General features: G+C 41.1%; 1 protein-coding gene across 2 annotated transcripts; it reads left to right on the forward strand.

Moving 5' to 3' along the window:
• The first annotated feature begins 5909 nt into the window (after positions 1-5909).
• Positions 5910-13441, forward strand: mat1a (methionine adenosyltransferase 1A). Of its 2 annotated transcripts, XM_061087922.1 has the most exons (10): positions 5910-6029; positions 7708-7785; positions 8068-8190; positions 8280-8392; positions 9045-9188; positions 10087-10212; positions 10310-10402; positions 10491-10673; positions 10768-10901; positions 11990-13441. In XM_061087922.1, exons 1-10 carry the CDS (start codon positions 5963-5965, stop codon positions 12090-12092), a joined length of 1164 nt encoding a protein of 387 aa, XP_060943905.1. In that variant the 5' UTR covers positions 5910-5962; the 3' UTR covers positions 12093-13441. The 2 variants fall into 2 exon arrangements, with proteins under 2 accessions (XP_060943905.1, XP_060943906.1); XM_061087923.1 differs by lacking the exon at positions 11990-13441 and having other exon boundaries at positions 10768-10905.
• The last annotated feature ends 12 nt before the right edge of the window (positions 13442-13453 follow it).

Consider the following 13453-nt stretch of genomic DNA (forward strand, 5'->3'; position numbering starts at 1 on the left):
TTGCAGAGCCCAAGGTTACTTATTCAGCTGTCGGGTGTTAAACAATTTTGTAAGAACCTCCTTAAATTCTATGATCTGCTTTGAACAGGAAACTGACACTGTGGTCAGAGACCTAGTAACCAGACTCCAGGCCATTAGCTTTAGGCCATCTAACGTCTAAAAAAGTGTGTATGATGTGTCCGGGGGTTGTGGTGGAGCTTTGCACTTAAACTTTACTTCTTTACTCTTATTTATATGTAAGCTCGGTTTGCACTTTGTTTATTATTTTGATCAGATTTGTTCCTCGGGTCCCTTTCGCCTGGGGCCCCTTAAGTCCCTTGAAACGCTTCTGAATTTACACACATAGAAAACCTTTTATTCCAGTTTCTTTTAAAACACACTTTAGCACCGCCCTCCCTTTATGATCCAAGAAGATAGATTGTGACACTAGAAACTATATTTTCAACTTTGTGACTATTTATAGACCGAGTCCAACCTAAAAACATCCTGTCTCCGTTTTATGAGCCTTTTTACCACCAGCAACAGTGGAGATAGCAGCTGTAAAGGAGGAGCCATTGTTGAAAACAGAGACTTTAGTCGACGTAGTAAGCATTAGCTGAGGAGTGAAGTGATTGTCTCACTCCTGCGTATCGTGTGTGATGGAGGCAAATTGCTCGAGTGTTATTGTCGCAATATTTCAGTCATCAGTGACAGATTCACAGAGGAATGTGCTGAGGGTCCGAAATGGGCCAGAATAGAGATGGGATAGGATGACACTCCTTGAGCCCAGCTGCTGCTCTCCCTCTGTGCCGCTCGGACATATACATATATGCTTGTGTGTGTGTGTGTGTGTGTGTGTGTGTGTGTGTGTGTGTGTGTGTGTGTGTGTGTGTGTGTATGTGTGAGTGTGTCTCATGCTTGTTTTCATCGTTTTAAACCCTTTGAAGTCTTCCTCAAAAAAACGTAATGGACTTCTGTTGGATATATACAGTGTATATATATATGATGTGTTAAAGTGGGGTTTGTGCTTGTGCAGATAATCAAACATTTGCAGTTAATAATTAGCTATGAGCGGTCAGTGAACATTTCACACATCATGAAGCACGACTCTAATTTGTGAGGTTCAAGTGAGGTCTTTGCCAGGTCATACATTTGTAGCTGGTTTTCTCATCACATGCAGGCATGTACACACACACACGCCTGCGCACATGAACACACACGCACTCATGGATACAAATACACACAAATACACAACAGCCTCATCCTTGACCAGTGCTTCTCTGGAGGGGAGTGTGTGGGACCAACAGCCAATCAGAGCTGGATATTTGCACCCCACCTCCTGTGTTGCGTTCCTTGCACACAGGGATTGGTTGACATGAGAAGTGGGCAATAGTAATTACTGTGACAGTTAAAATTGGTGTTTCATAAAACAAAAATTCAGCCAATGAGACTAAATCAGATAAATACAAACAAGAAGTCAAACATTCAACACGTAAGAAATAACCTTTAACACAGAGAGTTGGCTGAAGCTGTAACAGCTTGTGAAAACACAGAACAACAACACTGATAAAAGAAAATTCTGTTTACATGTGTGTACTATCTACTCTTTATCGACATGTTATTCCTTATATAACACTAATCGCTCCTCAGTTGCTCGGCCATGCAATAAAACGTCAGACCAGCAGGATCCAACTCCTTCTGCCCGCCCTGCCGGCCATCCAGATGGAACTGGCTGGTAACCAGACGAGCAGAGACGAGCTGCGGAGGTAAACTGAGCGTCCTTGAACCTGGGGAAAAGCAAACAGTGTTAACAGCCCCTGAGGCTGCCAGGGCCTGTTTATCTCATCCTGTTCTGTCAAGTTTTAGTCTGACTCAAGCTCAAACCAAAAAGTGACCCCAAAACCGTGACCCGGGCTTCTGGAACTGAAGCGTAATAGGGGTCACAACTACACACGTCTTGTAGCCAATCGGAGAGAAGGAGGAGACGCTCGTGTGGCTCTATCTTGTCAAACTGATTTTGGATTGGTTCAGCCACATTGTGTCTTTTTTGTGAATATCAGACACTCAAGTCAAGTCAGCTTTATGTTTAAAAAAACATTTGAAACAAACAGTGTTATGCAATAAAAAAGTACAAGAATAAAATAAAATAAAATAAGATAAAATCTGTTTACCATTAGTTATGTCTGTATGTGCAAAACTGTTCCAAAACTGTGGGCTCATTAACCTCGACCAAGAGCCAGGGTACTTATGGAATTATCGTATTTCAGGAATGAATGCACTTATTCAACTTTACACATTGCATCTTAAAAGTGATGAGTGAAAAGCAACAGGGCTTTCAGTGTCACTGACATAGTCGTAAGATGCTCATTGACTGAGTTGAAGATACAAAACAAATCCAAAGGTCGTCAGGTCTTCACTGTTTGACTCCTCATCTTCGGAGGGGTCCAAAGGCTCCGTGGATTAAGGCACTGCAGGATTCTAACTCGTAACCTCGGTAGGTTTCATAAAAGCACCTCTTTGCACTGACCTCACCTAGAAGAATTTAGTGAAGAACGTGTCTCTCTCTTTTCCTATTTGATAAATTTGTTAATTTACTCATTGGTCATCCAGCTTGTGTCTTTAGTTTCAACCTTATTAGTCTAGATCTTATCTGAGTGTAGTTAAACCCCTGTGAATCAGTCTGGTCAGTCTATTTAAATACATTTGATTCAGAATACTAGTTTTTAAAGTTAACACAAAAGTTTAAACTATATAGATAATAAATCCTTTCAGTTTTAGTTGCACAAAATTTGATACAGATTGTTCAAACAAAATATTGTTGCTACATGCAACTTATTTTTCATTTTGCATATATTTGCTTGGAAAAAAGTAGTTTCAATTAAGGTATTTACCTAGAATGGTAATTAACAGTGCCCTTAAATTCAATCAAGCTGCACCAAACGTCACTCACTCACAGGTGACAGTTCCCTAAATGTGTCTGATTTGTTTTATCAAGATCCATTATTCCAGAAAACGGAAGATACTGATAGTTTGATTGATAGTTTTACTCTGTGTACATACACAACGGATCAACTATAAATAATTAGTAAGGATCATTACATGATGTAGTGAAACAAAAGTTGGTTACATTTATTACATGAATACTCAGTCAAACACGGTATTGACGTTGCTGTTGTTTTTCTTGAAGGCCTGACCTCGGCACCTCGTGCGTGATAACTTGAGCCCATAGAGGTCAGATATTTCACCTCAGGAGACTTTACCCTGTTTTTAAAGCCACTGATTTGCTCCAACCGGACATGTGACAGAGACAGAAAAGTAAAGGTAGAAGTCAATAAGTTACGATTTAAAGCTTTTGATTATTATAATTTTCCCAATTAGCTTTCATTGGTTTGATTTCATACGTTTAAGTAGCCACTAGCTCACATTCACCTTCTTCACGCTTCTGCTGACACGACAAATCTCTGATACCAGTTATCTTGCAGCACAACCAGAATCATCTTGTTAGTGTTGAAAAAAAGGTCAGTCATTAACGTGTGTTTTGAGTCAAACTACACAAACTGAGAGAGAAGTCCGTCCTCCTCCGTCTTCGGATAGTGTAGGTGAAGGGGCGTGTGTCTTGAGTGCGTCCATTCTGTTTCATTTCAGGCCAAAACAAACAGAGGTGTATCATCCAGAGGTCGCTCGCTGTGCCGTCAGACTGACGCTCTGCGCTCTTTGCCGTTGAAGGCAGGACATTCATGACAACTCTAGTTTAATCTAGTTGATGTTTGTTTCATTCAACTGCCCCCAAACCCCTGCAAGAAGTAGCTTGGTCACGTTTACATTTAAAATAAAATCGTTTTATAATGTTACAATGTTCAACCATTGTAATATTTAGTTAACCTTCATTGCAAATGTTAATTCAAAACTCGAATTATTTCAACTTTTTACACAAAAACTTTATTATCAGAATCAGCTGTTAAACCCGAGCTTTTATATCATACTCAGCAGACAGCTCTCTCTGCATTTGATAGGATTCTGCTGACCTCAGGTAAAATTAGGTTAGGTTGCTACTTACTTAAATGGTATTTATAAATATATATATATATTCACTACAGAGGGCCAGTTAAAATGCTCCTCTAGTTTCAGGACCAGAGAAACCAGGGCCAGATGAGCCAGAGAGCGACAGAGATGTAGAGAAAGTATTTGTTCCTCTGCTCTGTTTCCCTCCAGTAAAGAGAGATGTGTTTATCTCTCAGTCTCTGCAGAGCTTATACAAATGAAAGGCACGGTGTCTGTGTCTGCGTGTGGCCAACGGTCCCATTGTCACTCCAGTTGTATGTTTGTGCATGAGGCACACGGTATGTTTGTGTCCATATGTGAGCATCACTGGCACAAACAGTCCACGACAGTCCCTGGTTTTGAGTTAAAACACAGACACACTGAGTCACCTGAAAGAACAGGAGATATCTCAGAGACACATCTTCATTATTTGATCTTCTCTCAGGAAATGGCAGCAGATTTTCTGCAGTTGTGCACAAAGACAAAAGCCTCGGGCTGCGAGTGGGATGGAAAAGAGCATTTAGACAACAGGTGACTGTCTACAGGCTCGAAACTTAATTATTGGCAGGGATGGAGAGTTACTCATTGCACAATACTGTACTCAAGTACAAGTTTAAACCAGTACTTTTTATACTAATTTGAACTTTGATTCCACTTATTTTCAAAAGGGATATATTATACTTTACTACGTTTATTTTGCAAAGTGGGTGAACTGAGTACATTTACTCAAGTACTAGACAGGAAGTACTTGACTTAAGTTTATTTATTGTGTCCTCATCATCACTTTCAGAGACAAATATTATTTCCTCCACTTTTCCACAATTTTTTTTATCTCCATGGTTGATCAGTTGGTTGCCAAGGCCTACATTATCTCACTATAAGACCAAAAAACAACTAGAGAACCTGGAACCATCAAGCGTTCAGCATATTTACCATGAAATTATTTCATCATTTACCACATTAAATCCAAAATATTTTTTTAAATTTAAATTCATTAATTAATTGTCCTTCTCCCGCCGCAGCTCTGTATATTTCACAGTCACATCCCTGTTGTGTTTCCTCTCTCGTGCTTTAACTGTTTGTTGTTTCATCATTATTTACATCTGAACATAATGTAAACAGGAGTGATTGCATCATTTTCCCAGTAAACAACTACCTTTTCTCTCTCTCTCCCACTGTCCATAGCTTGCCCAATGACCTGGCCATGTCCCAGCAGACAGAGCTGTCCCACTGGAGTGCCTGGGGGGGGAGGAGGGGGAACCCCTCTGTTAAAGATGTTTCTGTTCCCACTCAAGAAGCGCGACACCCTAAAGTGGAGCTGTCGCAGCAAAGGGTCAAACTATAAACACACACACACACACACTCCTGCAAATGTGTTGTACACAAGGGGTTAACAACTGTTTTCCACAAAGTGAAGTGGCCTCCCATCATGCACCTCCCCACCCACTCCCAGAATGGACTGTCCCATGGATTCACATGACGTGTGTGTGTGTTCGTGTATGTGTGTGTGTGTGTGTGTGTGTGTGTGTGTGTGTGTGTTTGTGTGTGAGTGACAGAGTGTGTTAGAGAGAGAGAGAGAGAGACAGAGAGATAGAGACTGTGTGTGTGCATGCCTGTGTGTGTGTGTGTGTGTGTGAGAGAGAGAAAGAGAGATAGAGATAGGAGCAGAGCGAGTGTGTGTGTGCCTGTGTGCGTGTGAGTGACAGTATGTGCGTGTGTGTTCTCTTAGCCATATATATTGAGCCATGTGGACACAGACGTGGAGTTTTGTAGGATAGACTTTGTATTGACTGCACGGCTGTTTGCCTCCCTTTCTTCGTTTCTCTCTTACAGAGAACCAGTGGGAATATAAAGCAGCTCTCAGTTCTGTTTGGAACGCTCGCTGGAACCTTTTATCCCTGCGTGTGCCGAGTCTCGCCAAGTACCTGGTGCTGTAGACAGAATGGGTGACCTGCTGGATGATGGCTCATTCATGTTCACGTCGGAGTCCGTTGGCGAGGGACATCCAGGTGAGTCGACTAACAGATACACGTGTGAGAACTTCAGATCAACACCCAAAATATATGGAATAATCAAAAACTTCACTTGAACCATTTCGTCACCTGTACACAGAGGAATAGATTCAATACGTCTTCTTAAAACTGCCATAACAGCCAAAACATTGATATGTGAATAAACACTCTGCGAGTTAAGGCTCTAAGTCCAAAATAACTCCAAAGAGCTGCATATTTACTCTCCAAGCATGGCTGGTATTCCATTCACAGCAACATGTGCTAGCTGCCCCCCACTTCTGGGCAGCAGCTGGGTGTTAGGTTGCACGCTGAAGATAAAAGTGACCCACAAAATAGAGTAAAGGCCCATGCGTGGACACAACTTTCATGTTGACATTAGACTGAGGTGTTCGAATCCACGTTAAATCAAAAATAGCGGCTGCAGATCAACCTTATCACACTTTATCTCTGGAATGTTTTTTGCTTGAGGGGGGGATTTAAGTATTTTAATTTCTGCTTCACGGTACTTCATGTGGCTGTCAGTGGCTTTCAAGTCCCAAAAATGATCAATTCCATCTTGGCAACACTTTAATTAGTGTCCCCCTATTTAGCCTTTATATAAATATAATAAATGGTCGATATCACACTAGCAGATATAAGTGGTATTTGATTGTTATTGATAACAACAACTATAACTTCTTGTGTGCAACCACGTTAAAGTTTGATGTAAAGCATTTATAAAATGTTTGTATATTGTTCATTAATGCTGAATATTCGGAATAGTGGGACTTAAAATAAATACCCTGATAGTGTCTTTGTAACTTAAGACCTCATAATAAAAGTAGAAATTTACTTTACCCTCTCCAGTGCTGCCTTCAGGACCCCCCCCCCCCTCCTCTCAATGTGTTGTAATCCCTAACCTGACAAAGTCCCCTGTGTCAAATCGATAATCAGTAAATGCAGCTGTGTTGACCAGTTGTCCAGCTTCACAGATAACGACAGTACTTCAGCGAACTGTGAGACCCTCGACCATCTGTGAAAACCACAGTGGTAGAAAATCATTTTATAGAGCTGCAGGTCTGGAGGAAATGGAGCTTCATCTCACTGTCTTCTTACAAGCTCACTGTTTATTACAACATATTTCAATAAAAAAAACATTTCTTTACCATTAAAAAACAAAGCAGCTCATAGAAAGACACATATTCTAGTAATGAAATGAAAACTTTCCTCACACTGAGGTGAGTGGCCTTGGCGTGAGGCCGCAGCCCGCACCTTTCCATGTGATAACACACTTGGAGGTCTGGGCTGTTCCCAGAGGGCGTGCCCATGTTTCAGATGTCAGATGTATGGTAGCCCGCTGCGCACTGTAAACAACAATATTCGATATCAATCATCCTGATTTGTGTTGTGTGTATAATTCCAGGTCCTCTGTGTAACTGCAGAGTCAGTGCAACCAGATGTTGATGTTGTGTCTGATGTAACACGTGTGTTGCGTTGCTTCAGCAGGATGACAGAGAGATGAATGGAGTGTTTTGTGAGCCATTGTCCTGCTGCTCCATTCAAATCCCACAATGAAAATCCAACAACTCCTCCTGTCTGAACTATTAGCTTCAAATGTGACCTCTAAAACCCAAACAGGCCCAAATTCAAATTCTGAATCTAAACTTTTCCCTTTATGCTTGTCTCTTCTCCACAGACAAAATCTGTGACCAGATCAGTGATGCTGTCCTGGACGCTCACCTGAAGCAGGACCCAGATGCCAAAGTGGCCTGTGGTGAGTAAACACACAGAGACACAGAGAGAGAGGATTATTTCAGTATCATCTCAGTAACTTCTCATCCACAGGCCTGAGTCTCACCTGGAATTTAAATGATCGACATTGTTGAGATTATTTATCATATTTCAGTATTGATCCCTGAATGTCACAAGAGGAGGGCTTGCGAGCGCGACCCTGCGAACGTGCTGATAGCAGCAATCAGGACGAAGTCTAAACACGTGCCCAAGTCAAGAGTTATGTAAATCAACTTTAAATGGAATGTGTTGATTGTATCCATAGAGACGGTGTGTAAGACCGGCATGGTGCTGCTCTGTGGGGAGATCACGTCCCGGGCCAACGTGGACTACCAGAGAGTGGTCAGAGACACCATCAAACACATCGGCTACGACAACTCAGACAAAGGTGAGAATATAACACACAGCAGAAGAAAAGTAGAGGCAACGTGTGGTCAGGGTTGTCAACATTTCCTCTCATTCGCCCCCCCTCTGCAGGTTTCGACTATAAGACATGTAACGTGCTGGTGGCTCTGGAGCAGCAGAGTCCGGACATTGCTCAGGGGGTCCATGTTGACAGACAGGAGGAGGACATTGGAGCAGGAGACCAGGTACGACTGTTGCAACAGCACAGTGTGTCCTTGGTCCCGTGTTGGCTGGAGGGCTGGAGGATATTGACATAAAATCAAGTATCAGTTAGATTAGCTTCGTCCTGTTACAGATTTGTGGAACAGACACTGCTGTTCTTATTTTGAAAAACCTCAATCACTCAGATAATCAATAGCGATGTTACCAAACAGACATTTTTCAAACAGAGTCAAATCTGTCTGCGATGGAACAACATCTGGAACATGACAACAGGCCTAGCTGTGTTTTTCCTAAAGAATCACAAGACAAAAATGTTAATATTAAAAAGTGTATATTTTTTTATAAGCATGCTGTATCACCAATTACATCTGTGAAGCAACAATAGTAACAATATATTCTGTAAGGTAAAATATTTCCCTCAAACGTATAAAGTTTCATGAAATTACCGCAACACTTACTTATTCACAGCCACCTCTATTATTAGTATTAAGACTATTTATTATGATATGATATGATATGATATGATATAATATAATATTATATTATATTATATTATATTATATTTTATTTTATTCTATTTTTCTCTCTCTCTCTCTCTCTCTCTCTCTCTCTCTCTCTCTCTCTCTCTCTCTCTCTCTCTCTCTCTCTCTCTCTCTCTCTCTCGTCCATCCACAGGGTCTGATGTTCGGCTACGCCACAGACGAGACGGAGGAGTGCATGCCTCTCACCATCGTCTTGGCCCACAGACTCAACTCAAAGATGGCTGAGCTCAGACGCGACGGCACCATCCCCTGGCTGCGTCCAGACTCTAAAACACAGGTGAGGTTATAATATGTGCGGTATTACAAAACACAGCAGGACTGAAACGGTAACACCATTACACTCAGTTCATTGTTTCTACTCTGGTTGTCTTCCAAGAGATTTACATCGGTGCCAGCAGACAAAATCAGATTAACGGCGGCTATTGCGGGAATTTAAAATAAGCGGCTAACTTCCTTCGAAATCAGTCAAAAGTTTAGTATTTCAGCACAAAGTGGATAATCTCCTTCTGTCCCATGTTTAATGAAGGTTGTTAGAACATTAGACAGGAGAGGGATGGTCGGTTTTAAACCAGGGAATTGAAGATAGAGCATTAGATTTAGCTCAGATTAGAGTTAGCACACATTTTCACCAGACCAGAAACGTATTAATGAATTTACAAAGTATTGAATTGTCATGACTTTTATCATAATAAGTCTTGTCTCACTTCTGTCATTTGGATCCACTTCATTCTCAACAGTAGAAAAAAGGAGACAACAGCAGCTTCATGAATCTTTAGCTCTTTTTAGATTTTACAGAAGATTTTTTTTTCTCGGACGTTAAAGGAAATCAGACCAAAAACTAATTTAGAGAGAATTAAAAAAGAATCACAGGAAACTTCATCATCCTGTGGGGATGATACAAATTTGGGAAATTAGATAAATGAGGGAGAAATAGAAAAAAAATTATCTGGATCTGCACCAAATTGGAAACACTATAATATAATTCCCCTAAACATGGCTGGTTTTTCATCAATTATTCTAAGAGAAATTAAAGAAATCAAAGAATAAAGAAATAAATCTTGCAAATGCTGATCTGATGAGTTCTTCCCTGACTCACACCGCATCCTTCCTCCAAGTTTCATGGTATTCTGTTCTGTAGTTTTAAGTAATGAACTAACTTGAGGTACATCCCACAGGTGACCGTTCATTATGAGCAGAAGGACGGAGCCGTGATCCCAAAGAGAGTTCACACCGTCGTGATCTCCGTCCAGCACGATGACTACATCTCTCTGGAGGAACAGAAGAGCGTGCTGAAGGAGAAGGTAGAGACTCATTCACGCGTCTAACTGTTAGCTCGCACTAATGAATAACTCAGGATGTCGTTTCTTTTAGGTTTAACTGTTGCATTGGTTCTTTCAGGTGATCAAGGCCGTGGTTCCTGCTAAATATTTAGACGACAAGACGATCTACCACATCCAGCCAAGCGGTCGCTTCGTCATTGGAGGACCTCAGGTGATGAACACACTTGCTATGTTCATTTCATCTAAAGCAAACTTGGAGAAATGAAAAGTAACCACTTATCTTATTTTTGGGTCCCCAGGGCGATGCCGGTGTGACGGGCAGGAAGATTATCGTAGACACATACGGAGGTTGGGGAGCTCACGGTGGCGGAGCCTTCTCCGGCAAAGACTTCTCAAAGGTCGACCGCTCAGCTGCCTACGCCGCTCGCTGGGTTGCCAAGTCCCTGGTCAAAGCCAATCTGTGCAGGAGAGTCCTGGTTCAGGTGAGTGAGCGACTCCAGTCACTCTGAGTCAGTGACCAGCAGCTGACATGTGCAGAAAGAAGCAATAATATTTACCTGTCTGGGTGTGTTTCAGGTGTCGTATGCTATCGGAGTGGCCCAACCTCTGTCCATCTCCGTGTTCACCTACGGTTCCTCCCAGAAGTCAGAAACAGAGCTGCTCCACATCGTCAACAAGAACTTTGATCTGCGGCCCGGAGTCATTGTCAGGTAAACACGTGAATACGAGCTCTGTGTTCGTCATGAGCAATACAAAACTGCTGTGTTTGAGTAGCTGTGTTGAAACTGCAGCATATCCCCTGTTAATCGGATGGCCAAAATATTAAGTTTGTCTAAAGGCAGAGTTGAAACTATTCATCAATTAGCAGATGGAAAGAAATTTGAGATGTAACTTTTTTGATTATTGAATAGTTATTTTTTTTTATTTTGTAATTATTCCTATTTTCAAGGAAAAATACAAATATTTTCAGGTTGCAGCCTCTTAAATTCGAGAATATTCTGCTAGTTTACATCAAACATGTCAGTAAATGACTAATCCACCTGCCAGGTGTGCAAAAGAATAAGTGACTTGAGGACGTTGTGTTCGCTTCTGGGAAGTGATGATGGGTTTTCACCACTTTTTTTGAGAGTTTATCGATAATGATTAATCATGACTCAAAAATCAGCCAATTATCTGCAGATTATTTGAAAGTGAATTATTATGTGCAGCCTGTTGAAAATATGTGCAGTGTTATAGCCTTTTTTTATATATAGCCACTAGAGGGCCCCAAAGACAGCTTCAAAATGTAAACACACTAGTTTTAAGACGGTAGCTCATAAGATAAGATAAGAAAAGAAGGATAACATTAACATAAGGTTACCAAACTGTGAATTTATACAGACTTTATAGATAAAGATGGTCTTCCATAGTATTGTATTATTAGTTTATTTTACTGAACAGCACAAAACACAAAAAGTTATGCTGTAAACTAATCATAAAACTCAAGTGAGTCATTATTTCTGACCCCTCTTTCAAAATTAAAGTTTAAAATAATCCTTGTGTGTGTGATAAAGTTCACAACTTGTGTGATATCACCTGTCAGGAGAACTGTAGGGCTCTGTAACGTACAGGAAATCTGTCCACGTGTATGCATCAGGTGATATGAAATCCCTTAAGTGAGGGGATTACAGGTTTTGACTGCAGATGTGAAACCATTTAGATATACACAGAATGAAAAGTAACAAGCAGAAGTACAGCTTCTATTATCTTGTGGACTTTCCTTCCTCTGATGATTCATTTCCTCTGTTTCCTCCCTCAGGGAACTGAACCTGAAGAGGCCCATCTACCAGCAAACAGCCTCTTACGGCCACTTCGGCCGACCAGAGTTTACCTGGGAGGTGCCCAAAAAGCTCATCCTCTAAAAACCACCACCTGCTCGTCCTGATCGACAGCTGCTCGTGGGCTACAACTGCCACCTCCGGTCACTCATAGAACTTGTTTAATGGGAAGAACTAAAGCCAAAGTCAGGGTCAGCTTTAAAGAGATGGGAAGATAATTTTGAGAGCGGTTGTAGCCAAGCGGATGTAAAATGGGAGCGTCTCCCAGCGAGAAGCGAGGCGTTGCAGAGGACGTTTCAGTCACTAATCCTTTTCTTGCATCTCAAACATCCAGTAAAAACCATCGCTATTCAGAGCTCTTCCCTGGTAAACGAACACCACAAAAAAATGTAATCCTCTAAAGATAAAACAAAAAAAAAAGATCTACACCACTAGCAAGAGGGGTTTATTTTAAAGCTGTGACTTCAACCTTACGATGTACAGAGACAACCTCAGTGCTTCATTTTCTTAACGGTGCTACAGGCAATAGGTATTTTGTCAGTGACGATCATGTGAATGTCAGTGGTGTTGTCATTGCTAAACCAAAGACTTGGCTTTAGGGGAAGAAATTCAACTTTTTTTTTGTCATGAGTGTAAAATGTGTTTAGTTTTTAAGTCTTACTTTGTGACGTGTGCGACAGGAAGCTGTTTGCACCGTTGCGACCACCACACGGATCATTTCAACGTTGGCGAGCTTTTTATTTCCTAAAGATGAAAACGCTAAACGGTCAGGGAGTCTCATGTTTTCACTTTTGTCGCCACTTCTGTTTTAATCAACTTGCTGCTCTCTTCTACTGCTGACAGATTTTTATTATCATGTGTCTGTAATTTCTTTTAGCAGCTAATTGACTGTGAATCAATCGTCTCTGGGCATTAAATTAAAGCTGCACTGATGTCTTACGACTGCTTTCTGTCTTAACCTGTGTTCAATCAAAGTTCATATCAGACACAGTAAATTGCCTCAAATGCAGATTCCCTCTCATTTCCCTTTTTATCTCTGAGACTCTTTCCTCATTTCCCCTCAATATGAAGTTTTATGTTCCCCAATACAAAACCACATCTTGGACTGTTGCCTGGTTACATCGTCTCAGTCGATTTAGAGGAAATACTTTAATATATTTCTCACGGTGTATTAAAAATGTAATGTCGAGTCTGCCGTGAAGCAAAGTATTTGGTCTGAAACACTTCTGATGGGCTTGATGAGGTGTGTGGCGAGCTTTAGGAGTTTCTGTGGTGACAATCCGTGCTTTCTTCCACAGCCAGCGTTGTTTTTGTGAGAGGTCTTCCTCTGTTGAATGTTTTGATCTGTATCATCATCTGTTGACGTTGTCGGCAGAGAAACTGGACGATGTAAATAATTCAACAATGAAAGAAAATTAAAGTTTTAAAGTGTTGTCCGGCCTTTT

The sequence above is a fragment of the Limanda limanda genome, chromosome 15 (genome assembly GCF_963576545.1).
Source record: "Limanda limanda chromosome 15, fLimLim1.1, whole genome shotgun sequence".
NCBI lineage: Eukaryota > Metazoa > Chordata > Actinopteri > Pleuronectiformes > Pleuronectidae > Limanda > Limanda limanda.